At 34.3% G+C, this 25,051-nt stretch overlaps 1 protein-coding gene across 3 annotated transcripts in view; it reads right to left on the bottom strand.

The window, feature by feature from the left end:
- Nucleotides 1-25,051, bottom strand: part of LRP1B (LDL receptor related protein 1B) — a 1,910,203-nt gene that overhangs the window by 52,298 nt on the left and 1,832,854 nt on the right. For all 3 annotated transcript variants that reach the window (XM_034954060.3, XM_034954061.3, XM_003822825.6), the window contains exon 84: nucleotides 14,189-14,350. In XM_034954060.3, the coding sequence (XP_034809951.2) occupies nucleotides 14,189-14,350 (162 nt within the window). The remainder of the gene's footprint in view (nucleotides 1-14,188; nucleotides 14,351-25,051) is intronic.

Raw genomic sequence — 25,051 nt, 5'->3', positions numbered from 1 at the left:
TATTTTTAAAGTAGTCCAGCTATAAAAGATTTTAGCAAGTAACTGTAAATGGTAAAGTCATCTGAGACTTGTGAGCAAGCTGAGTTGCAGATGACAGCTAAATATGGCTTATCAGATGAGGCTAACTGAAACCCAAATAAGTGAATAAGCATATGAAGGCCTGAAAAAAGAATGGAAATGAAGCGTGCAAATATAGGCCACGCCTCCACAGCCATAAACAAGCCATTTGCCATATTTAGGCCCTAATTTCTCTATCAAGACACTGAGTATGTATTAAGGTTCAATTAATTTCAGCCTGATACAATTTATTAACATATACTGTGTTAGTATCTACAGTGTTAATATTGTACATGTCTCCAGAGTGCTTAAACTCTGATAGAATCCTAAAGGCTAACATAGTTGAAAACAATTATCAATACTAGATTTTCATTAACAAATACATGGCTTCCCCCCCTCCCCCCTCAAAAAAAAAGCGTTTTTCAGAGTGCAAAGTAATGACTCAATTTTCGAAAACTGGAAAGGAATTCATGGAGAAATGCATGGTGGATAAAGCTGGATAGGAGGTAATCATGAAAAAGATTTCTATCTCAGATGAGAGCATCATAAGGAAAGTTATTGTCATCATGTTTTATGTAGCCTAACTGGAGGGCAGGCAACATCTCACCTCATCATAGTGAGAGAATACAACGCCATCTTATACACACCCATACAGTTCCTAATTTTATCTTTCCCTTCCTGTTTCCTTTTTCATTCTTTCCTCCTTTCTTTCTATCTCTTTTATATCCTTCCATACTTATTTTCTTCCTTCTTTCAAGCTACCCACTTCAAATCTATAGTTGAAGCAACGATTTCTGATATACATAAATGTACTTTGCTCCTAGTTTTTTTTTCAATGTTACAATGCAACCAAAAATATGAGTGAAAAGTTAGATGATAGATAGAGGGATGATAAAGATAGGTGTATATTTGTCTCTCTCTCTATATATATATATCTTGCTACCACCCCAGTGTAGAAATCTCTATGTATATATTTATCTGTATCTATATATGAATATATATATACCTACCTATATCTATATACCTATATACCTATATATACCTAGATATCTATATATAACTCTGTATAACTAGATATCTATATATGTACCTAGATATTCATATCCATATACCTAGATATCTCTGTATATACATATATATATATGGATATCTATATACCTATCTATATATTTATATATGGATAATCCCTATATCTCTCTCTATATATATGTGTGTGTGTATATATATGTGTGTGTATATATATGTGTATGTATATGTATGTGTATATATGTGTGTGTGTAGATACACATGTATATGTGTGTGTAGATACATATACATATCTACATCTATATCTATATATGGATATCTATGGATAGAGATATAGATAGGTATATGTATCTACACACACACACATATAGAGAGAGAGAGAAATTTCTATATTGTGTGATAGCAAGATATATATAGATAGGTGTGTGTATATATATACACACACATATATACACATATGTGCACGCATGCGTACATATGTATGTGCACGCATGTGTACATATGTATGTGCACGCATGCGTACATATATGTGTACATATATACATACATGTGTATATGTGTGTGCGTACATATATACACATGTATACATATATACACACATATATACATATATATACACACACACATATATATATACACACACATACACAGAGAGAGAGAGAGATTTCTACACTGGTGTGATACCAAGAAGAAAAACAGATTATGTAGAAGTGATTATTATTTAATCAGAATTCACTAAAATATTGAGAGTCACCTTGAAAAGGTCACCTGGCAGAATAATATATACAAACTAGCAAGGATCCCCTGGTTAACTGTGCCATTTCTTTAGGTCAGATATGTATAAACAAACAATTTATTGATATGTAATAATCAGTTTCTCTCTGTACTAAGACTTTCATAATAATTCAAAGGTTTCAGAAAATCAATTTAATTACATTGTTAATAGCATTTAACCTTTAACAAGATTAGAAATATGCATTCAATCACTGTAATTAATCAATAAAATACTAATCCCAGATACTTTTATTTAGAAAGACTATTTTTAAAAATCGTCCACATAAATTGTTCTGCCCTTAAGGAGAAGGGATTCAGTCATTACTCTTTCATGTATATAGTGTACATGAAGATACTGCAGTGAGAAACTATATGATATAGTAAGTAATGTGTTTTTGCTTTTGAAGCCTCTGACCTTTCTCTTTATTCAGGAAGTGGTTAGATTCTTAATTATACTTCTTTACTTTTCATAATCTCTAGTCTCACTACCTGACATATAACATGTTTGCATATTCTTTATAAATAAAGCAGTACAATAAGAGCAGTTTTCTGTTTTATTCATAATGAAATCCCAAGCCTCAGTGGCTGGCACACAGTAGATGCTCTACTAATATTTGTTGAATTAATAAATGAGTGCTTCCCCTTGGAAAGCAGGGCACTACGGAAGGCAGAGAACAAGAGTAATACTGCTGATTGTTTAGCTTTAAAACCCCTAAGCAAGTTGTAAATTTATAAATATTGGATCATCCAATGCTGGTTCGTCCTATTCTGAAACTAACCGAAGTTTGCCAGCATGGGTTTGTGTTCAGATGGAGGAATAAAAGAGGGAGACTGGAAAGGAAAATCACTTGAGAAGCAGAGACAGATGCCATCAAGTGCCAATGAGAGAGCCCTTGGATATCCAGTGCCAACATAAAACAGACACTCAGATGCTGGATCAGTGAACCAACTATTGGCCACTCTAGACATGCCATATGAATAAAAATGTGACTTGCCAAATTCCCAGAAATGTGGCATGCCACAGAATTAGACTAAGCTTTTCAGCTTCCAGTGGTCATAATCTAATCTGTGCATGGAAGTAAGCCCAATCATAAAACTATTTTCATCAGTGTTCTGATCTACTTACTTTCAATGACTGAATGCAAAAGTCCATTCTAAATTCATGTATCATTTTAGAAATTATGAAGTGAAGCATCTGATGCTATAAAATTAATATGTTTATTTTCATTATCTAAATTATATGATACCTAAATATATATGACATTATATGTGTATATTTTCATCATAAGCACTCAAAATATCTATTAAAATGAAAATTATAAAAATATCTGCATTTAATTTTACAATTTACAGAAGACTTTTCTTATAGATTATCGCACTTTAAACTTACAATTTTAGGAAATAATAACTTTTTTTTTTACAGATAGTGTAACTGAGTGTCACCTGTGATGATGAAAATAATAGTTTGAGAAACCAAAGTTATAGAATACTCTGTTAGTTCATATATATTTACTTCAGATAGTTTTACACGATTAAAAAAGAATATTTTAATTCTGCATCTTCACCTCTAAAACCTAGCATTTCTTCAACAAATCTAGATTCTCATTTGACATATTCTAGGAGTGTGAACTCAGACTATACATCCAACAAAGTTCAAAAATCCACTGAAATTGTTTTAAAACATTTTATTTATTTATTTAGGTCTAGATAGGGGATCTGATCAAAAAGGTCAGAACCTAAAAAAATCAGAATCCTACACTACTTTCTAATGTAAGGAGCAATGAAATCTGGAGTTGAAAAATTCTAGCTTAATTCTAGTTCTTCATGGTCTAGAGGTACCACGAAAATGACCTTAATTCTTGTCCTGAGATGTTAATCGAGAAATCAGTTAAATCAGGTGCCATTCATTATGTGGTCCTATCCATCTGAATTTATTTGTTTCTGCCAATAAGTTGATTCATTTCTGTCAGTTGATTTTCAAGGAAAGGTTGCTCTGAGATCATCATTATAAATCTTCCAAGTTCTCAAAACTAATAAAATACAAATTGTTTTGTCAAACTGAAATTTAGATCATATTATTACCATGGGTTTAGACATGGATCTTCAAGGGATATTGCAAGTAAAAAAAAAAAAATCCAAATGTAGTCACTTGACCTTTGAACTAATCTAGCACTATTACAGACTAAGTGGCTTCCTATTCCTATGGTGCTCTGTACTTAAGGTGTATCTGATTCTGTGAAGCAACCCCTGCTACACTGGTTTTTCTCTTAATAGGTTATTTTCATATTACTGAGGATCTATATTGTGAAATATTATTGTCTGTCTCTGGCATGACGTTACATTTTAATTTAACTTTGCTTTTATTTGTTGGAACTTTCACTTTATTTGTTGGAAAATGTAGTGGATTAAAAAATGCCTACATTTATTTAATCAGATTTATGATGTATTTTTGTATCTATAAAAATGAAATTAAATGCACTATTTCATATACTTTTTTCTATTTCTGCTATAATATATTCTTTATTTGATGATAGGCTATACGACCATAGAGTAAATTATAAATCTTTCCTCCTTTCTCTCATCTTTATACCCTTGGACTTAGAACATATACATTTAAAATTTGGGAATTTTTTTTTTCGTTGACAGCTGACAATGACATACTGACTCATAGTCTCTTTTGCCATTCTTATCTATAATAAGGATAAATACCAAATGTTTCTAGCAGTATAGCTACAAAAGAGGTTATATCTTTTATATAAAACAGACTCATAATACCAGTTTGTAGTGATTAAATCTTTAATAGTTAAACATAAAGGATATCATATTATCTATAAGAAAGGAATTTAATTTCTTCTCTTTAAAGCATTTAAAGATTTCTGACTCAGCATTTTTTTCAAAGCATGTTTAGTAGACATTCCAAATTTGATATAAATAACCACGTTTAAAAGTTACTCTTAAATTTACATTTGAACTTTTAAAAGTGATGTTAGCAGAGGCATTTAACTAGCAACAATTTGATTTGAGGTAAGCCTCAAATAAATATTTTTGTTAAGTCTGTATGTTTCTGCATAATTTATGTGCTACATTGTTTTAAATACTCAATTTTGTTTTCAGGTAATTATTTGTGAATCCATGCAGTTTACTTAACACCAAGTATAGCAGAATCACAGTCATGGCTTCTATTCATGAAAAGCCATGCATTATTTTTTTTTCAGGGAGAGATTTCCCAACAGATATTTAAATACAAATCCATTAAAAGGTTACTGTTAGTTGTGAGACATATCATTTTTCAACCTACAACTAAGTAACTTTGAGATGCCTTTCATTGTCTTTACACTGCTTTGTATATGTACTCTTCCTTACGTTGTAAAAAGAAGGGTCAAAACATGTCTATAATGCTAACATGGCATAAAAGTAGAAGATTAAACCACCTTGGCCTGAGTAAAGGTGAAGCATTGTGAGATTAGAGTTGTCTCAATATCAGGTGAAGCTGGCATGGAAAAAAGTTCCTGCTATGATGCCAACAAGAGTAATTAAGCATTCTTAAAATTTTTTATTCAGTAGTGCTCACCAAAATTACTAAATATAATTACTAATATTTCAAGTGCAAGTTCCATGGTGTACAGATAAAAGTTTATCAATAGTTTAATTTTATAAACATGCTGCTGAAATTTCAAACAATTATGTGAAAAATAATGGTATGCTTCTAAGTAGTATGAAATAAAGTCCATTTCTGATCTTTTATCATTTTTGACTATACAATTCGAAGTCCGCTTTATAGAGTAAAAGTTTATAGAGTAAAAGTTTATAGAGTAAAAAGTTTATAGAGTAAAAGTTAGCTTTTACTCTAAAAAGATACATCAGTTGTTTTTCTATTCATCAGTTATACAAGCCAAGTGTCTTCAAAAAACTTTTATACTGATATATCCCCAATGCCTAGAGCAATGAATGATATTTAATGTTATTTAATATATATCAGTTGAATGAGTTAATTCTAATAATCAGCATTTGTAGTTTCAAATCACATATGAATTAACATCTGCTTGGAAAAACATACCTTGGTTTCTAATAAATTTCCTTTTATGTATAAGCACGTACGCCTAAAATTATTTTCCTCTTATTATTTTTACTTTTTTTTTAATGAAGGCATAACATTAAAACAAAAATCTGTTTGAAAAGTCTAGTTGTACTATTGGGTCAAAATGGTCTTCAACAAATTTTTACAACCCTGACAATTTTTTCGAAATAATCTACGGTAAAAGAATAACTAAAATAATTAATTATTTTACCCTTACCTCAACATTCTCTATCATTATTACACTAGAAAATATATGTATCTATTCCCTTCACATTGATTAAAATCTAATTTTATTTTTACACTTTTTTTCTTTAATCTTTGAAACTGGAATGTAAGCACCCAGTTTCTCATGGACCATCAAGGATCTTCACGAGTTTTTAAGAAAATATGGCTCAGAACTCTGATCCTGCCTTTGGAGAGGGATCTTGCTAGAGCACAGAAAAATAACTGGGCCTAGCAGTCTGTAAACAGGATCTTTCTACTTTGCTCACATGCATCCAAACTCCTAAATTCCAGGCACTGAATTCACTTGCAAGATTGATGAGGTATGCAAAACACTGTGGCCTGTTTAATATTCTAGTGGGGTAGATATTCATGAATGATATGAATATAAAGTGAAAAATGGCAAAGAGAAGTGCTGAGATTCTAGGGAAAAGGAGAGTTAAGAAGACAAAGTAGGGGGATTAAAGAGGTTTAGCAGACATTGAGGGCCTAATGTGTCAGGTAAAAGAGGTATTAACAATTATAGCAGATGCACTTTGGAGGCAATAAACAGGTTTTCAAGGTTAGAAGAAAAGGTACATAAAGTAATGTGCTGCATTAATCCAGACAAGGGATGATAAGAACCTGAATGAAGACAACACTTACTTTCTCATTAAGAGGAAAAGAGTTGGGAGAAAGTAGACAGGGCTCCAAAATGCTATGCTAGTCTAAGTGTGAATGTTGTAAAGAATCTTAAATATTCAAATACTGAGGAAGGGGTTGGTTCTTATGGGTACTTTCACTTTCCAAATCACAATTCTTAAAGCTTTAGGCTCTGTTCGAATAATTGACCTTCCTATTAACAGGAACAACTGAAAAGATTGTTCTCTTTTCCTGATCATTTTAAAAGTACTTTGGTCGCTTTTAGCTGGGCCTGCCATAAGCTTAACAGCTCAAGATTAAAGTTCCTATTAGTGCCTCTTTTCTATGGTGTAGAAGCTTGAAACACCAGGTTGAGCCAGTATGCCATTTGAGCTTTGAGTGTTCTAGTGAGTCTCTAAAAGTCGCAGCATGGTGGGCAGGATATTGAATGGCAGAAAAATATATTAGACCAGGAGAAGCCCAGTTTTCAGAGTCAGATCCACAAAGCTAAAAGCTGTGGTTCCTATGCTCTCTAAATTGCAGATTAGGGAAAACTGCTTAATCTCATTTTGTTGGCACTTGCAAATTTGGACTAATAGTATTAATCTCAAAGGGTTGTGTGAACATTTGTTGAAAGGATACATATTCACATATTAGATAAAATAATGTGTCATAGCAACATCTCTGGGATGAAAATATTACACGTTTACTGAGTGTGATTTATCTTGCCAGCCCTCCTGCTAATAGAAACAGGAAAAATAAATTTCCAAAGGCTTTCCCTTTGCATATGCTGTTCCCTCTTTGCATATGCTGTTCCCCCTTGCTGCTTCCTCTTCTCATCTCTTAGCTTCTTGATTTCTTCTTATCTCAGCTTAGATACCACTTCCTTCAAGAAATTTTCTTTTATATATATATATATATATTTTTTTTTTAATTATACTTTAAGTTCTAGGGTATATGTGCACAACGTGCAGGTTTGTTACATATGTATACATGTGCCATGTTGGTGTGCTGCACCCATTAACTCGTCATTTACATTAGGTATATCTCCTAATGCTATCCCTCCCCCCTCCCCCCACCCCACAACAGGCCCGGTGTGTGATGTTCCCCTTCCTGTGTCCATGTGTTCTCATTGTTCAATTCCCACCTATGACTGAGAACATGCAGTGTTTGGTTTCTTGTCCTTGCGATAGTTTGCTAAGAATGATGGTTTACAGCTTCTTCCATGTCTGTACAAAGGACATGAACTCATCCTTTCTATGGCTGCATAGTATTCCATGGTGTATATGTGCCACATTTTCTTAATCCAGTCTATCATTGTTGGTCATTTGGGTTGGTTCCAAGTGTTTGCTATTGTGAATAGTGCCACAATAAACATATGTGTGCATGTTTCTTAATAGCAGCATGATTTATAGTCCTTTGGGTATATACCCAGTAATGGGATGGCTGGGTCAAATGGTATTTCTAGTTCTAGATCACTGAGGAGTCACCACACTGTCTTCCACAATGGTTGAACTAGTTTACAGTCCCACCAACAGTGTAAAAGTGTTCCTATTTCTCCACATCCTCTCCAGCACCTGTTGTTTCCTGACTTTTTAATGATCACCCTTCTAAGTGGTGTGAGATGGTATCTCACTGTGGTTTTGATTTGCATTTCTCTGATGGCCAGTGATGATGAGCATTTTTTCATGTGTCAGTTAGCTGCATAAATGTCGGAGAAGCCTAGTTTTCAGAGTCAGATCCACAAAGCTAAAAACTGTGGTTCCTGTGCTCTCTAAATTGCAGATTAGGGAAAACTGTTTAATCTCATTTTGTTGGCACTTGCAAATTTGGACTAATAGTATTAATCTCAAAGGGTTGTGTGAGCATTTGTTGAAAGGATACATATTCACATATTAGATAAAATAACGTGTCATAGCAACATCTCTGGGATTAAAACATTACACATGTTTACTGAGTGTGATTTCTCTTGCCAGCTCTCCTGTAGAAAAATCTAATAGAAACAGGAAAAATAAATTTCTGAAGGCTTTCCCTTTGCATATGCTGTTCCCCCTTGCTACTTCCGCTTTGCATATGCTGTTCCTTTGTGTATGCTGTTCCCCTTTGCTGCTTCCCTTTCTCATCTCCTTAGCTTCTTGATTTCTTGTGATTTCAGCTTAGACACCACTTCCTTCAAGAAATTTTCTAAAGGCTAAACTCTGTGGTCTTTCTGAAGGTTCTAGTAGCCTCTGTGTTTCATTAAATTGACCTGTAATAACTCGTTTCCTTTTTAGAATCAGACATTACACTGTGAGTTTATTGAGAACAGAAAATGTTTCTGACCTCACTATTTCCTTTCTTAATGCCGAACATAGTGACAGGCTCATTGTAAACATCAAAACATATTCACTGATGAACTGACTCATGGGATAAAGCTACCCTAGAAGACAAATGGTAAAAATAATCCCATCGTGTCATCAAATACGATAGGCTTATATCTATAGTGCATAATTGTTTTATACGTTACTTGATAGTCTGTGGTTCTAATACCGATTGCAAAACATGATATCTTTGGATTACTGTCAGGTACTTCTAACTCTGTAAGTAGGGACATTACTTAATGTCCGTACTTACTGGAACCAGGGAGAGTAAGCTGTACAGGTATACTTCTGATAAGTCTAGTTCTAATTGAAATTATAATGGTTCCACAAGCAGATTACCAGAGGACTTTGAAAGTATCAGTGAGAGAACAAGCAGGTTTTCACTTAATTTGACTACCTATTCCTTAGACACAGATCCAACTGGTCTTAATTGGCCCGGTTGGCCTAATATTATTATCATTTAATCACAAATAACTTCAGATATTGGTTAACCTCATGCTTAACACCTAGATTTAAATCCAAAATGTCATGCTCACTTGTTTATTTATTTTTATTTATACTAGTAATTCTTGTTCTAGAATAGTGAGAAGTGCAGCTATATTTGTTCTTTAACAACTTACTTAAAGAATACTTGATTTTACTTTTACCATTATTTATCTTTGCCTCTCCTCCCTGGGCTGCTGCTGTTAAAATTAATTTGCATTTCAGACCTCAGGAGTTTATATTGCTACTAGAGTTATGAAATGTTTTTACTCAGCACAACTAAGAGCTGATGTTTTCCCTCCCACTAATGGACCTTTAATTAGGCACTGTAATGAACCATTCTGTCATTCCTTCTTTTATAGAGAGAAGATTTTGTATATGCAAGATACAATTTTGACAGAACACCAGGTCCACTGAACCTTGTCGGCTTACATCTAATAGATCCTAAATTTATTATGCTTTTGTCAGCTGTTGAATTTGTCATTTTAATGCCACTGTCCACAGACTTATTATGCTGCCAAAAAAACAGCATCACCATACTGCAAGAATGTTTGTTGGCATCTTGATCAACAACTCCTGGGGTCCAATTCTGACTATAATATTACTACTTCGGGACCTTGAGCAAGTTATTTAACCTCTGTCTAAGGATTAATTGGTTAATTTTAATAAGTGCTTTGCAGTAAAAGGTGGGAAGCGCTCTGACTACTAATAGTGATAATAAAATTATAATGCAGCTCTTTATAAAGCATCAGGCTACCTCAGACTGTGATTCTATTAAGTTGTCAATTAAAACATAAGCTAACTGAATTTATTCTTTGGAAGGATCCAAACTGCTATACAAACTATGGCCACATAATATTTTTAAACTTAGTTTAAAAAATTAATTTAAGAATACTGTTGTTTCAACTAATGAAAAGATAAAACCAAGAGGGGAAAATGACATGTTGTATGTTGGTCTACCAATTGGGAACCAAAAGACAGAGGAGAAAATACTAGCTCTAGTTGAACCACATACAGTTACAAGATCGTTGAACACTGATTAAATGTAATTTTACATTTAAAGTAAATTGATTTTAAATTGATTGTTCTTTTGTTAACATTTATTCAAATCATTTATTTTTATTTATGTATTTATTTGTGTGATTCTTTGTTCCTTTGTTCATTTGGCAAGTGCCACTGTTGGTTGTAGTCTCAAAAAGATCCCAGACAAGTAAGGGGAATGTACATAATCAACAGGTAAAAATGATCAGAGTCAGAAGACGAGGGAGAGGTTGATTCAAACTGAGAATTTGAACAATTTCAAAAAGAAAATGGTGTTTAAGCTGAGCAGAGTCACAATGTCAGGGAAGCTGGTTCTATATAGGGAAGGGCAATTGGTGTGGTTTTACGAGAATAAAGGAGAGGCTGCAGACCTAGGATGGATAGTAATAGGGGTCTTCATTAAGTGGGATAGTAGTGTTGTCCTTCATTTGCATGGAATCATTTGGGGTCATGACAATGGTGGAACAGAAAATAAACACACATGAGTTAGTGGGTGGAAGTTGTGTTGAGATAGTCTGCTGTGTTGTGAGGAGGGGAATGAGTGGTGAAGATGTGAGCAATACATGAGAAAAGATAATTAGTGTTATTTATTTATTCATTTATTTATTGAGATGAGTCTTGGTCTGTCGCCAGGTTGGAGTGCAGTGGCGTGATCTCGGCTCACTGCAAGCTCCACCTCCTGGGTTCACGCCATCATCCTGCCTCAGCCTCCCTAGTAGCTGGGACTACAGGCGCCCGCCACTGCGCCCGGCTAGTTTTTTGTATTTTTAGAAGAGACTGGGTTTCACCGTCTGTAGACCAGGATGGTCTCGATCTCCTGACCTCGTGATCCGCCCGCCTCAGCCTCTCAAAGTGCTGGGATTACAGGTGTGAGCCACTGCGCCTGGCTAATTAATGTTATAAAATAATATAGGGATGTATGGATGTAACCAGGTTGTATTTTCATATAAACTTCTGGCCTGTGATGCACATCATTTAAGAAATAAGTTAGGCAATGTGAAAAGGAACATTGGCCTAGGGTAGGGGCATCTACATATGTCAAGGAAAGGCTAGCCTAATATGATAAGAATAAACAATTGGAAAATAAACTACTTTAAATGTTTTCTTGCTTCTGCAGAAGAAGTCCCTCTGTACCACCAGAGGCAAGATACTAAGTGTTACGCTTGATTCTCAGATAAGCCGATGATTATAGCTTGACTCTGTGCTGTTTCATGTAGTTCCTAAAATGACCAAAGACCTAGGCTACTTTGTGTGAAAATTCAATGATATTTAATGTAACTTGGGGGTGTGACCTGAGCCCTGAAGCTAAATTGCCTGGTTTGAATCTTGGCTCTCGCAAATGCTAAATAGGTAATATTCAGAAGCCTATTTATTTTTTCCTGGTGTCCTCTTCTGTAATGAGACTAAAAACAATATCTAGTTTATTGATAGGATTAAACAAATTAATAAAACTAATGCAAAAAAGGAATTAATTACAAGTGTCCTTGGGTGTAGAAAAATCTCAATAAATGTGACTGTGATAGAAAGCAATTTTATTGTGAATAAAATGAACTATGACTGACCTTTTGAGAATAGATACTTTGGGGCAAAGAGAGGGAGCATGGAGATCCATTAGTAATAATCCAGGCAAGAGATACTGGTAGAATGGAGTGGTGAGAAGTATTCAGATGCTGAGTATATTTAAAGGTAAAATTGAGAGTGAAAACAGGAGGTGAAAAAAAGGGGCGGTCAAAAAAATTCAATTATTTTGGTTTGGACAGTGAGTATATTTTCTTTTAAAGAGATAGAAAAGACTATAGTACAGATTGAGCATCTCTAATTGGGAAGTCTGAAATGTGAAATATTCCAATATCCAACAGTTTTGAGTGCCAACATGATGCCACGAGTGGAAAATTTCACACCTGACCTCCCGTAATGAGGGCAGAAGATTAGTAAAAAATACACATAAAATTACCTTCAGGCTATGTGTATAAAGTGTATATGAAACAGGAATTTTGTATTTAGACTTCTGTTCAATCCCCAAGATACCTCATTATACAGATGGACATATTCTAAAATTCGAAAAAATCTGAAATCCAAAATACTTCTGGTCTCAAGTATTTCAGATAAGGGATATCCAACTTGTTGAAAAATCTTGGGGTAAAAACAAATCAGTTTAAATTAGAGTGATAACAAGCTGTCAAATAGACAATTAGGTATAAAAACCTGGAATTCAGGAAATAGGTTAAGCAGGATATGTAAATTTACAGTCATTAGTATTTGGATGATGTTTTAAAAAACACGCAATTGGGTGAATTTGCCGAGGCAGTAGGTCTCAATTTTGGTTGCATGTGTGAAACATCTGAAAAATTTAAATAATATAGATACCCCAACACAGGCTAGAGGAATGAAAATCTTTGTAGACGATGTTTTAAGAAGGATGAAATGATTAACTGCTGAAAGTAGATGTAAAATAAGAATTGAGATTTGATCATTACATATGGCAACATGGAGGACATTAAATAAAATCAATTAACTTGACTTTCATAAAAGATATTTCAGCAGAACAGCAAAGACAAAAACCTGACAGAGGTGGGATCAAAAAATATATATAAATAGAAGAACTGTGGACAACAACTATATTTTCAAGTAATGCTTCTGTTAAAAAAGAGGAGAGAGTAGTAAAATAAGGTTATTACAAAAAAGAGATGTGGGCACAAGTGAAGGTTTTTTCCAGAAAGAACTTGGCAGACAGGAAAATAGTCATAAAGCAGGAGAAAGAGGGGACAATTGTGGGAGATGTGTTCATAAGTAGCCAAGAGGGAGGGGTCAGGACTTGAGATGGAGAGCATAGGATTAGATGTAGCCTGGGGTTCCTAGTAACAAGAGGAAAGACAAGTACATGGGCATAGGAGAAAGATGGGGGGATGTGCTAGTTAGTGTGAGTTTGCGGCAGCTCTCTTTAGATGGTTTCTATTCATATAAATGAAATATAAAGCAAGTTTCTCAGCTGAGGGTAATGTTAGGGAGAAAGCATTGGAGGTTTCATGAGAAGGAGAAGGTGTGACATAGACATCTAGGGGAGTGGGAGAGTCAATGGATTAGGGAACTACATAGAAAGCCTTAGTAAGTGCCCATTTGAAATTAGTGATAGAACTAAAATGAGGCCAACCAATATAATTATGAGTCTTTTTCAGTTGCATTCGCCTATGGGATGTCAATTCAGGAGAGATGGAGAATTGGATTTAACTATAGTTATGATTTGCTAAGAAGTGCAAAAGAGGGGAAGAGAGAGGAAGGGAGCTGAGGGTGTACACAGGGAATGGTTATAATAATGGACCATGCAATCAAAGCTGAGGGAGGAAGAAAGATAAAATCTTTACAATAAGAGAAAGGTGAAGAATGGGTAAATAATTGTTGGAGTGACAGAGACTGAACCTGAAAAATAGAGGATGGCTAAAATTAAGATAATGGAAGGAGTGGATACAGGAAATCAGAAGATTAACATAAATATCAAAGCTGGCTTCTGGGTGCTGCTTTTACTTACAGTACTGACATCTGTCTCCGGTGTATTCCGGCTGGCAGTGGCAGTAAGGCTGATTTCCAGCAGTCACAATGCAGGTTCCTCCATTTTGACAAAATTCCTCACAGACTGTCTTACCACAGTTTGGCCCAGTGAAACCCAGTGCACAGCTGCAGGTGGGTCTCCCTATTGGAAACAGTAAGTAATAAAAAGCAAGTTATTCAACCAAAATAGTTTATTTTCAAGGAATTTTCATGGGATAAAAGTTGAGAAGCCAGGTTTCTGGTCAAGGTCTGTCCATGATTTACTCTGTGACTTTAGGCAGTAACAAGACTTCTTTGGGTCTCAGTTTTTCATATGTTCAAGGAAATCTAGGTTAGAAGATATCCAAGTTTCAATTCAGTAAAATAATCGAAGATCATTTTATGAATAATTAATTATACTTGCATGCATGTATTGTTTGCTTAAAGTACTTCTTATTTTTATGTCTGTTCTCATATCAATTTGGCCCTTCCAATTATTTTTATTCTACTTATATGTGATAATACAGATTATATTTTCATTAGAACCTAAAATACAATTTCACATTGTTCAAACATCATCTACCAACCACCGCTGAATCTACATAAAACATTAGATTACACATGTTATAAATAAATCTTGTAATAAGTTTAAAGTAGACATGTAATTTATAATAATTAAATTTAGTAACATTACTCTATTTGACTTAAATACACATACTGTGGTTAGTACATAAGTGCTAAATCTAATTTTGTCTAATTTTGATATTGTTATTCACAAGAGTGGACTGTACTTGAAGTCTAGTAAATAATAGGATGACTTAGAAGTTTAACATGAACAGCACATAAGACCAAATATGACAGATCATCTTTGACTATTTTTCTTTATTTACTCTGTGGGGACTAACATCAGGATGAAAGGTCAACAATCCTGTATGGTGTTTTGAACATAACACAGTTAACTCTTGTATATTAGGAATAAGTTTCTCTAACTGCTCAGACTGTCAAGGCCTGAGTACAAAATGAAATATGGAACTAGCTCTGTAGGAGAAGAGAAGGAGAAAGAAAACAAAATGAATGGATATCATTTAAATGGTAAAATAATAAGTTTCAAAGTTTGCAAAAATGTAAAGAAACAACATGAAAGAGTATGAGAGAGACTTATAGATTTCAGTTAAGACTCAGACAATATCACTCAGTTGACTAGCAGTAGAGAATATTCAAGCCATCTTTCTCTTGTCTTTGTAGACCTAGAGAATATTCATGCCATTTCTCTGTCATCTTTGTAGACACAGAAGTGTAATTAAACTGATTAGAGAAATGCATGAGTGTAAATCTTACTAAGACTTAAGTGTGAAAATGATATAATTTTCTCTATTGCTATAGATTCTACATTGAAGAAGTCTAAATCTTTTGAGAAACCTTCCTCAGCGAATACAATGCTTACAAATAAAATTCATATACATTTTTAAGAAAATGAGTGAATTGAGGCTCCATAACGTATTAACTGTACTTTGAAAGGACTCTACATGCTCAGAAATGCTAGAGACTGATGCTCTAAATGAACAAAGTAATATACATTTTTATGGTGAGTAATATTTCTCTAAAACTTAGCATTTATGAATGTTATTAGTTTGGTGGCAGATAAATGCCTATTAATGGCCTGAGAAACAAGGTAAATTTTATATACGTTAAACGCTGAGTAATCTCATATTTTTTTGTTGCCAAAAAATGTTCACTAACTTTTAGTAGATATTTTCCTTAAAATGGCAATGCAATTTTCTAGTTGTTGTTGATATAGAAACACAGTATCTTCATTGGCACCTTAGTAGGTTAAAAACAAAGCTACAGGACAACAAAACAAATAATGGTAGTAAATGAAGAGGTTAATAATTGTTGGAACGTGATTAATGAAAAAAACAAGAGCCCAAAACAACAGAAGTAATTCTTCAATTACAGTCAATAGATACCTTACAGAGATATAGAACAAGTAAATAGCAATAAAAATTACCATGAGCAAAACAATGAAATAAACAGTGCGTAAAGTACAAAAACAATTAAAGTACATTAGAACAATCTGAAAAGGTGCCACACAAACATATGATGTGATCACTGTGGATTCATTGTTTCCTATATGTGTTTTTCTTTTTTTTTTTTTTTTTTGTTTAAATTAGGGTTGGAAAAAGAAGTGAAATGATACAAGTGTGAAAGAAACAAACGGTACCTGCTGAGGTACTTGAAAATTCTTCTATCCCCATCACTCAGAGAAATGACACTGAGCTTTCATGGTTTTGTCTCATTTACAGCTGTTTTGAAACTACAGCAGAGTGACTAGGTTGTCCACAGCTAGCATATGTCTTAGATCATTCAGAGTGCAGCTGAATTATTTTAAAAGTTCTTATTTCTCTTTCTTTGAAGAGCAGATTTCTTTCTGACAAGTAGAAATCTTCATATTCAGGGGAATATTACCTAACAGAAATTATTTGGTGATACAGCTGATCTTTTGTTTTCTGATGGGAAATGAACTTTCTGTTGCAGAACTGTATAATGGGCCCTATTTACTGTTTTCAAGAATCTCTCTAGGTGCACCCTAAGACGTTGGATTGGAATCATTTACAGAGATTTTTAGGTAGCAGAATTTGATTTTAATACTTGAAAAAGAAACAGTCCTGTTACAATGATTAAGGTATAGATTTATAGCAGCGATGCATCCAGGGAGCTGGGGAGTTGACAGCCTACAAGGGTAGCACAATATGAAAGAACATCAGTTGACATTAGGAAAGAAGGGGAGGCTCCATACCTTATGTTTCCGGGCTCTAAATCAGTCTAGTTTTGACAGTTTCCTTAGCTCAGACACTAAGAATAAGGTTTTCAGACTGCCTAGATTCATAGCCTATGAGTGTCAAGTACTGGTTGTAGGACCATGGGGAAATATGTGTTTGTATCCCTGTCTATAAAATCAACATAATAATACTGCCTACCTCATGGAGTTGTTTGGGAGAATCATGTAGAATAAATTAGATAACACATGCGAAGCATTTCTAGCTGTACCAGTCACATAGAAAGCACAGAGTTATATTTTAGCTCTGATTATTATTATCGTTATTGTTATTATTTCTATTGAGTGAGATTCACCTTTTTTAGGTAGGACTTATTCTGTGGTTATGTCTACCAAGGTACTTAACAGTTTAAGCAAATCATTCTGAAACTTTTATTAAATTTTATGTTTTATCTCTATTATTTATTTAAGATAAAATTAAATTTGAATTTACTTTTATGGTAGTGATGGGCTAGAGCTGAAATTCTCCATCAACTTTACTCTCAGGGTCTAACATTTTTAGACTTTGAAGAATGAGTCTTTCTTCCCCCTTTAGCTTCTAAATATGCTCGATTCTATCTTTCTAAAGGAAAGAACACACAAACTACAACAGCAAACAAACCAAAAAGCAAATCAAATATCTGCCAAGTCCCTCTATTTGTACAAATTTTAATTTTGGTACATCCTTGAGCTTCTTCAAAAGACAATTATACTCTCTTTCTTCCCCCTTTAGCTTCTAAACATGCTCAATTCTATCTTTCCAAAGGAAAGAACAAACATGCTACAACAGCAAACAAATCAAAAAGAAAATCTAATATCTTCCGAGTCTATTTGTACAAATTTTAATTTTGGTACATCCTTGAGCTTCTTCAAAAGGCAATTATACTCTCTGCTCTCAATTTGATGAATGTGTGACAGAGTAAAATATTCAATCATAAAAATCACATTCCAATCCTTCACTGAAGGTACAGCTTTTTTTAATATAAAAAATTGTGTATCTTAATATATTACTGTCTTTATGCTCTCAGAAAACAGGCCAGAATGCTCAATGTGAATGTATTCCTCATATAAACTGATTTTAATTATTTGGTGGTAAGAAAGGTTTAAGAATAATGTGTAGTGTTGCTTATATATATATACACATATGTATATGTATTTTCTGTAGTTTATAAATATTCTGTACTTTACGTAAAGTACAGAAAAAATCAAAGTGCATTAGAATATGTATACTAATATATGAATATATATTCAATAGTGTGCATGTATGTGTATGTGTGTGTATATATACACATATACATATATATACATATACATATATATACACATATATACATATATGCATATATGTATACACATACCCTATTTCAAAACTCACCTCTAATCACTTCCTCACTGAACCCATTAATTACTTCTCAACCATTATCTTCTTCAAATTTTCTCTTTGATTACACAATGTTGGCTAATATCTCTAGCTGGAAGATCTTTCTCCAGTGGCTTCTGAAACACTAGCTTTATTGATTTCTCTTTTGTTTTCTGCCTGCCTTTTTGTACAATTGTCTTTATGTTTTCTCTTTCTGTCTCTCAAAAAGTGTTCTTCCAAACTTCTTTCTAGTGATATTACCCAATTTTATGGCTTAAATATTTATCTTTCTGTCTAAATGCCTCTGTCCCAATTTTCTGATTCTGGGCTCCTTCTTCTTCCTAAACTTCAGACCTTCAATTTTACTCCTTGTATGTTTCCATGTTGATGTCTCTGGACAGTTGGTAAGTTCATCGACTCTTCCCACTCCCTAAAAGAGTAAACTTTGTCCTCCATGGCATACATACTTTCACTAGACTATAGCTGCTTTTAGTGTTAGGTCTACTTCATATTCAAGTTGCACTCTGTTAGTTAGCAAAGTGCTTTGCTAGATAATTACTATGATGGTTCATTTCATGTGTCAACTAGCCTGGGCAAAGGGATGCCAAAGTAGCTGGTAAAATATTACTTCTGAGTGTGTCTGTAGAGGTGGTTGTGGAGGAGATTGGCATTGGAATCAGTAGACCAAGTAAGAAAGATATTTCCTCACCAGTGTGGGTGGGCATCATCCAATTCATTGAAGGCCCAAATAGAATAAAGGTGAAGGAAAGGTGAATTCTCTTTCTTGATCTGGGACATCCATCTTCTCCTGGCTGAGGACATCAGAGCTCCCAGTTCTTGAGCATTCAGACTCAAAGACTTACACCTGAATTGCTTCCTCCTCCCACCCAGTTGCTCAGGTCATTGCCCTTAGATGGAGAGTTACACAATTGGCTCCCTTAGTTCTCAGATTTTTAGATTTGGACTGAATCACATGACTGCCTTTGCTGGTCCTTGAGTGTGCAGACAGTATACCATTGAACTCCTCAGGCTCCATAAGCACATGTACCAATTCCAATTATAAATCTCCTTCATATATATATATATATATATATATATATATATATATATATATATAGACATACACACACACATATATATCTTATTGGTTCTTTTTCTTTGGATGATACAAGTATATATGCATAAAATAAATGGAGATTAGGTTATTTATACAATTTTTCTTCATAGATAGAAATTCTTTACATATATCTTCTAAAATGTTCCAGCAATTGGTCATACCACAAAGTCATAAAAATAAACTCTTTTTTATTTGTTATTTATTTATTTATTTATTTATTTGAGATGGCGTCTCACTCTGTTGCCCAGGCTGGAGTGCAGTGGCACAGTCTTGGCTCACTGCAACCTCCGCCTCCCGGGTTCAAGCAATTCTGCTGCCTCAGCCTCCTGAGTAGCTGGAACTACAGGCACCTGCCACGATGCCTGGCTATTTTTTTGTATTTTTAGTAGAGATGGGGTTTCATTATGTTGGCCAGGCTGGTCTCGAATTCCTGACATTGTGATCCTCCTACCTCAGCCTCCCAAAGTGCTGGGATTACAGGCATAAGACACCACACCTAGCCCATAATAATAAACTCTTACAATTTAACTTGGTAGCAAATAATAGCTAATGTCAAATATGGTGAAGATGTAATTAAAATCACTAATCATCTATAAAAAATATTTTTTAATAAAAAATCTTTTTATTATACCTTAAATTCTAGGGTACGTGTGCACAACATGCAGGTTTGTTACATAGGTATACATGTGCCATGTTGATGTGCTGCACCCATTAACTCATCATTTACATTAGGTATATCTCCTAATGCTATCCCCCACCCACCCACCCAATGACAGGCCCCAGTGTATGATGTTCCTCTTCCTGTGCCCAAGTGTCCTCATTGTTCAATTCCCACCTATGAGTGAGAACGTGTGGTGTTTGGTTTTTTGTTCTTGTGATAGTTTGCTGAGAATGATGGTTTCCAGCTTCATCCATGTCCCTACAAAAGACATGAACTCATCCTTTCTTATGGCTGCATAGTATTCCATAGTGTATATGTGCCACATTTTCTTAATCCAGTCTATCGTTGATGGACATTTGCGTTGGTTCCAAGTCTTTGCTATTGTGAATAGTTCCGCAATAAACATACGTGTCCATGTGTCTTTACAGCAGCATGATTTATAATCCTTTGGGTATATACCCAGTAATGGGATGGCTGGGTCAAATGGTATTTCTAGTTATAGATCCTTGAGGAGTCACCACACTGTCTGCCACAATGGTTGTTGATGGGACTGTAAACTGGTTCAGTGTAAAAGTGTTCCTATTTCTCCACATCCTCTCCAGCACCTGTTGTTTCCTGACTTTTTAATGATCACCATTCTAACTAGTGTGAGATGGTATCTCACTGTGGTTTTGATTTGTATTTCTCTGATGGCCAGTGATGATGAGCATTTTTTCATGTGTCTGTTGGCTGCATAAATGTCTTCTTTTGAGAAGTATCTGTTCATATCCTTCACCCAATTTTTGATGGGATTGTTTTTTTCTTGTAAATTTGTTTGAGTTCTTTGTAGATTGTGGATTGTAGCCCTTTGTCAGATAAGTAGATTGCAAAAATGTTCTCCCATTCTGTAGGTTGCCCGTTCACTCTGATGGTAGTTTCTTTTGCTGTGCAGAAGCTCTTGAGTTTAGTTAGATCCCACTTGTCAATTTTGGCTTTTGTTGCCATTGCTTTTGGTGTTTTAGACATGAAGTCCTTGCCCATGCCTATGTCCTGAATGGTATTGCCTAGGTTTTCTTCTAGGGTTTTTATGGTTTTAGGTATAACATTTGAGTCTTTAATCCATCTTGAATTAATTTTTGTATAAGGTGTAAAGAAGGGATCCAGTTTCCACTTTCAACATATGGCTAGTCAGTTTTCCCAGCACCATTTATTAAATAGGGAATCCTTTCCCCATTTCTTGTTTTTGTCAGGTTTGTCAGAGATCAGATGATTGTAGATGTGTGGTATTATTTCTGAGGGCTCTGTTCTGTTCCATTGGTCTATATCTCTGTTTTGGTGCTGTATCATGCTGTTTTGGTTACTGTAGCCTTGTAGTATATTTTGAAGTCAGGTAGGGTGATGCCTCCAGCTTTGTTCTTTTGGCTTAGGATTGCCTTGGCAATCTGGGCTCTTTGTTGGTTCCATATGAACTTTAAAGTAGTTTTCTCCAATTCTGTGAAGAAAGTCATTGTTAGCTTAATGGGGATGGCATTGAATCTATAAATTACCTTGGGCAGTATGGCCATTTTCAGGATACCGATTCTTCCTATCCATGAGCATGGAAATTTCTTCCATTTGTTTGTGTCCTCTTTTATTTTGTTGAGCAGTGGTTTGTATTTCTCCTTGAAGAGGTTCTTCACATCCCTTGTAAGTTGGATTCCTAGGTATTTTATTCTCTTTGAAGCAATTGTGAATGGGAGTTCACTCATGATTTGGCTCTCTGTCTGTTATTGGTATATAAGAATGCTTGTGATTTTTGCACATTGATTTTGTATCCTGAGACTTTGCTGAAGTTGCTTATCAGCTTAAGGAGATTTTGGGCTGAGACAATGGGGTTTTCTAAATATGCAATCATGTCATCTGCAAACAGGGACAATTTGACTTCCTCTTTTCCTAATTGAATACCCTTTATTTCTTTCTCCTGCCTGATTGCCCTGGCCAGAACTGCCAACACTATGTTGAATAGGAGTGGTGAGAGAGGGCATCCCTGTCTTGTGCCGGTTTTCAAAGGGAATGCTTCCAGTTTTTGCCCATTCAGTATGATATTGGCTGTGGGTTTGTCGTAGGTAGGTCTTATTATTTTGAAATACGTCCCATCAATACCTAATTTATTGAGAGTTTTTAGCATGAAGGGCTGTTGAATTTTGTCAAAGGCCTTTTCTGCATCTATTGAGATAACCATGTGGTTTTTGTCTTTGGTTCTGTTTATATGCTGGATTACATTTATTGATTTGCGTATGTTAAACCAGCCTTGCATCCCAGGGATGAAGCCCACTTGATCATGGTGGATAAGCTTTTTGATGTGCTGCTGGATTTGGTTTGCCAGTATTTTATTCAGGATTTTTGCATCGATATTCATCAGGGATATTGGTCTAAAATTCTCTTTTTGTGTTGTGCCTCTGCCCGGCTTTGGTATCAGGATGATGCTGGCCTCATAAAATGAGTTAGGGAGGATTCCCTCTTTTTCTATTGACTGGAATAGTTTCAGAAGGAATAGTACCAGCTCCTCCTTGTACTTCTCGTAGAATTCGGCTGTGAATCCGTCTGGTCCTGTACTTTTTTTTGGTTGGTAGGCTTTTAATTATTGCCTCAATTTCAGAGCGTGTTATTGGTCTATTCAGGGATTCAACTTCTTCCTGGTTTAGTCTTGGGAGGGTGTAAGTGTCCAGGAATTTATCCATTTCTTCTAGATTTTCTAGTTTATTTGCATAGAGGTGTTTATAGTATTCTCTGATGGTAGTTTGTATTTCTGTGGGATCGGTGGTGATATCCCCTTTATCATTTTTTATTGCGTCTATTTGATTCTTCTATCTTTATTAGTCTTGCTAGCAGTCTATCAATTTTGTTGATCTTTTCAAAAAAACGGCTCCTGGATTCATTGATTTTTTTAAGGGTTTTTTGTGCCTCTATCTCCTTCAGCTCTGCTCTGATCTCAGTTATTTCTTGCCTTCTGCTAGCTTTTGAATGTGTTTGCTCTTGCTTCTCTAGTTCTTTTAATTGTGATGTTAGGGTGTCAATTTTAGATCTTTCCTGCTTTCTCTTGTGGGCACTTAGTGCTATAAATTTCCCTCTACACACCGCTTTAAATGCGTCCCAGAGATTCTGGTATGTTGTGTCTTTGTTCTCATTGGTTTCAAAGAACATTTTTATTTCTGCTTTCATTTCGTTATGTACCCAGTAGTCATTCAGGAGCAATAGTAAATATTATTAAGGTCTATATTTTATTTAAATATTGTATTGCTTATAAGAAAAATGGAAATGTCTTGGAATCTCATAGAGTTTTTTTAAATTTCACTTATATCACATGTCCCTTACATAGGAAAATCTGTCTCAGTAAAAATGGCTGAATATAAAATATTTCACCACTAATATTTAAAGGAACATATCAATTTGGTGCAGTGTTAAATAATTTGTTTTTGGTATTAGAGAGAACTTGGAATAAAGTCACGTTTGATATTTAAATTGTGTAACTTTAGAAAACATAGATTTCCTCTCTACATCACATTCTGTAAACAGCAATAGCAAAACCTATTGTGTACAGGTAAAACACATGGCACAATGCCTGCCACATAGCCAGTCCACAGTAACTGGAAGTTTTACTATTAGTAGTAATATTGGCATTATTACTACTATTAATATTATTATTATTAAACAAATTATCTATGCTTAGGCTATTAAACTTGACTGAGTATATGCCCTTGCTAAGAAGCTTCATATAAAATCCTATTGCTCATTTTTTTCTTGATTTTATACTTTTGGACATAAGATGTCCATAAGAATTCATATATATCAGTTGAAATAATATATTTTTAAGTATATAACAATAGAATATTTTCTATTATATGGATAAATAACTGCATGGCTATAGTAAAGATTTATCCTTAAAGGAGCATTAAATTTATATGATTTGGTTACATTGTACCTCTAGTAAATGGACCTATTTAACTGTGTGTCACCTTTAGTAATATAGTCATAGTCAGCTATTTCTTTGATATGGGCAGATAGTGCTGATTTTCAGTGATAATAAGTAATGTATTAGAACACTTAATTTGGAATAATCAAAGTTCTCAGATTCTGGTCTTAATACTTAACCAATCTAGATCACATCTGAAAAATGCCACAATGTAAACATCATAGAGTAATAAAAATTAAGTAACGTATCTAAGGACTTTAGCAGAATTCTTATTTATTGAGCATTCACAATATAGCAATTGCTACATTAAAGATAATAATTTCCAAAATAGTATACTATGCTCAATATAGAAATTACTACCTATTTGCTAATAATTTTAGAGTAAAATTTGTTGGGATACTTATTGTCAAGTAATATATCAATCACTATTGACACCCATTTTCTCAAAAGCAATATACTTTCATTTGAATATTGTAGAGGTATTTGATGTTGATATTTTTCAATAACTTACTGCAAACCTGATGAGTGTCTGTCTTTAAAAGCTAGATTTATTTGATAAACCATTCTTAAACTGATTATGAAAACACTATTTATTAATATAATTTAATGACTATTTAATGTCAAAGTATGTAAAAAAACCCTCTCTAATATTGGACAGATATGTTATGATTTATTTTCCTCTATCTACACAACGCTTGAACAAGTATGGCTGATTGCCACAAAGGAATGCTAGCAAAAGTAATTCCTTCTGAGCTTTTTGTGACATAGTGACCGATTATTATTTCTGTGCAGTAGATACATGCTACTGAGCATTATTAGTCTGCTCTCTTTTTAAGCCAATTTTTAATTCATACTTATTTGTCTATGTGAACCATGACACTTACCCCCATTTAGCTTGGTCCTGGTTGAGTCAGTCTGGTGCTTTCAAATTTTTGTCTTTGAGTATGATGTTTTATACCTAACTAGTTTTATGTATATAC

The sequence above is a fragment of the Pan paniscus genome, chromosome 13, assembly GCF_029289425.2.
Source record: "Pan paniscus chromosome 13, NHGRI_mPanPan1-v2.0_pri, whole genome shotgun sequence".
Lineage (NCBI taxonomy): Eukaryota > Metazoa > Chordata > Mammalia > Primates > Hominidae > Pan > Pan paniscus.
Note: the sequence above shows the minus strand (reverse complement) of the source record. Positions and strands in the feature narration are given on the sequence as shown.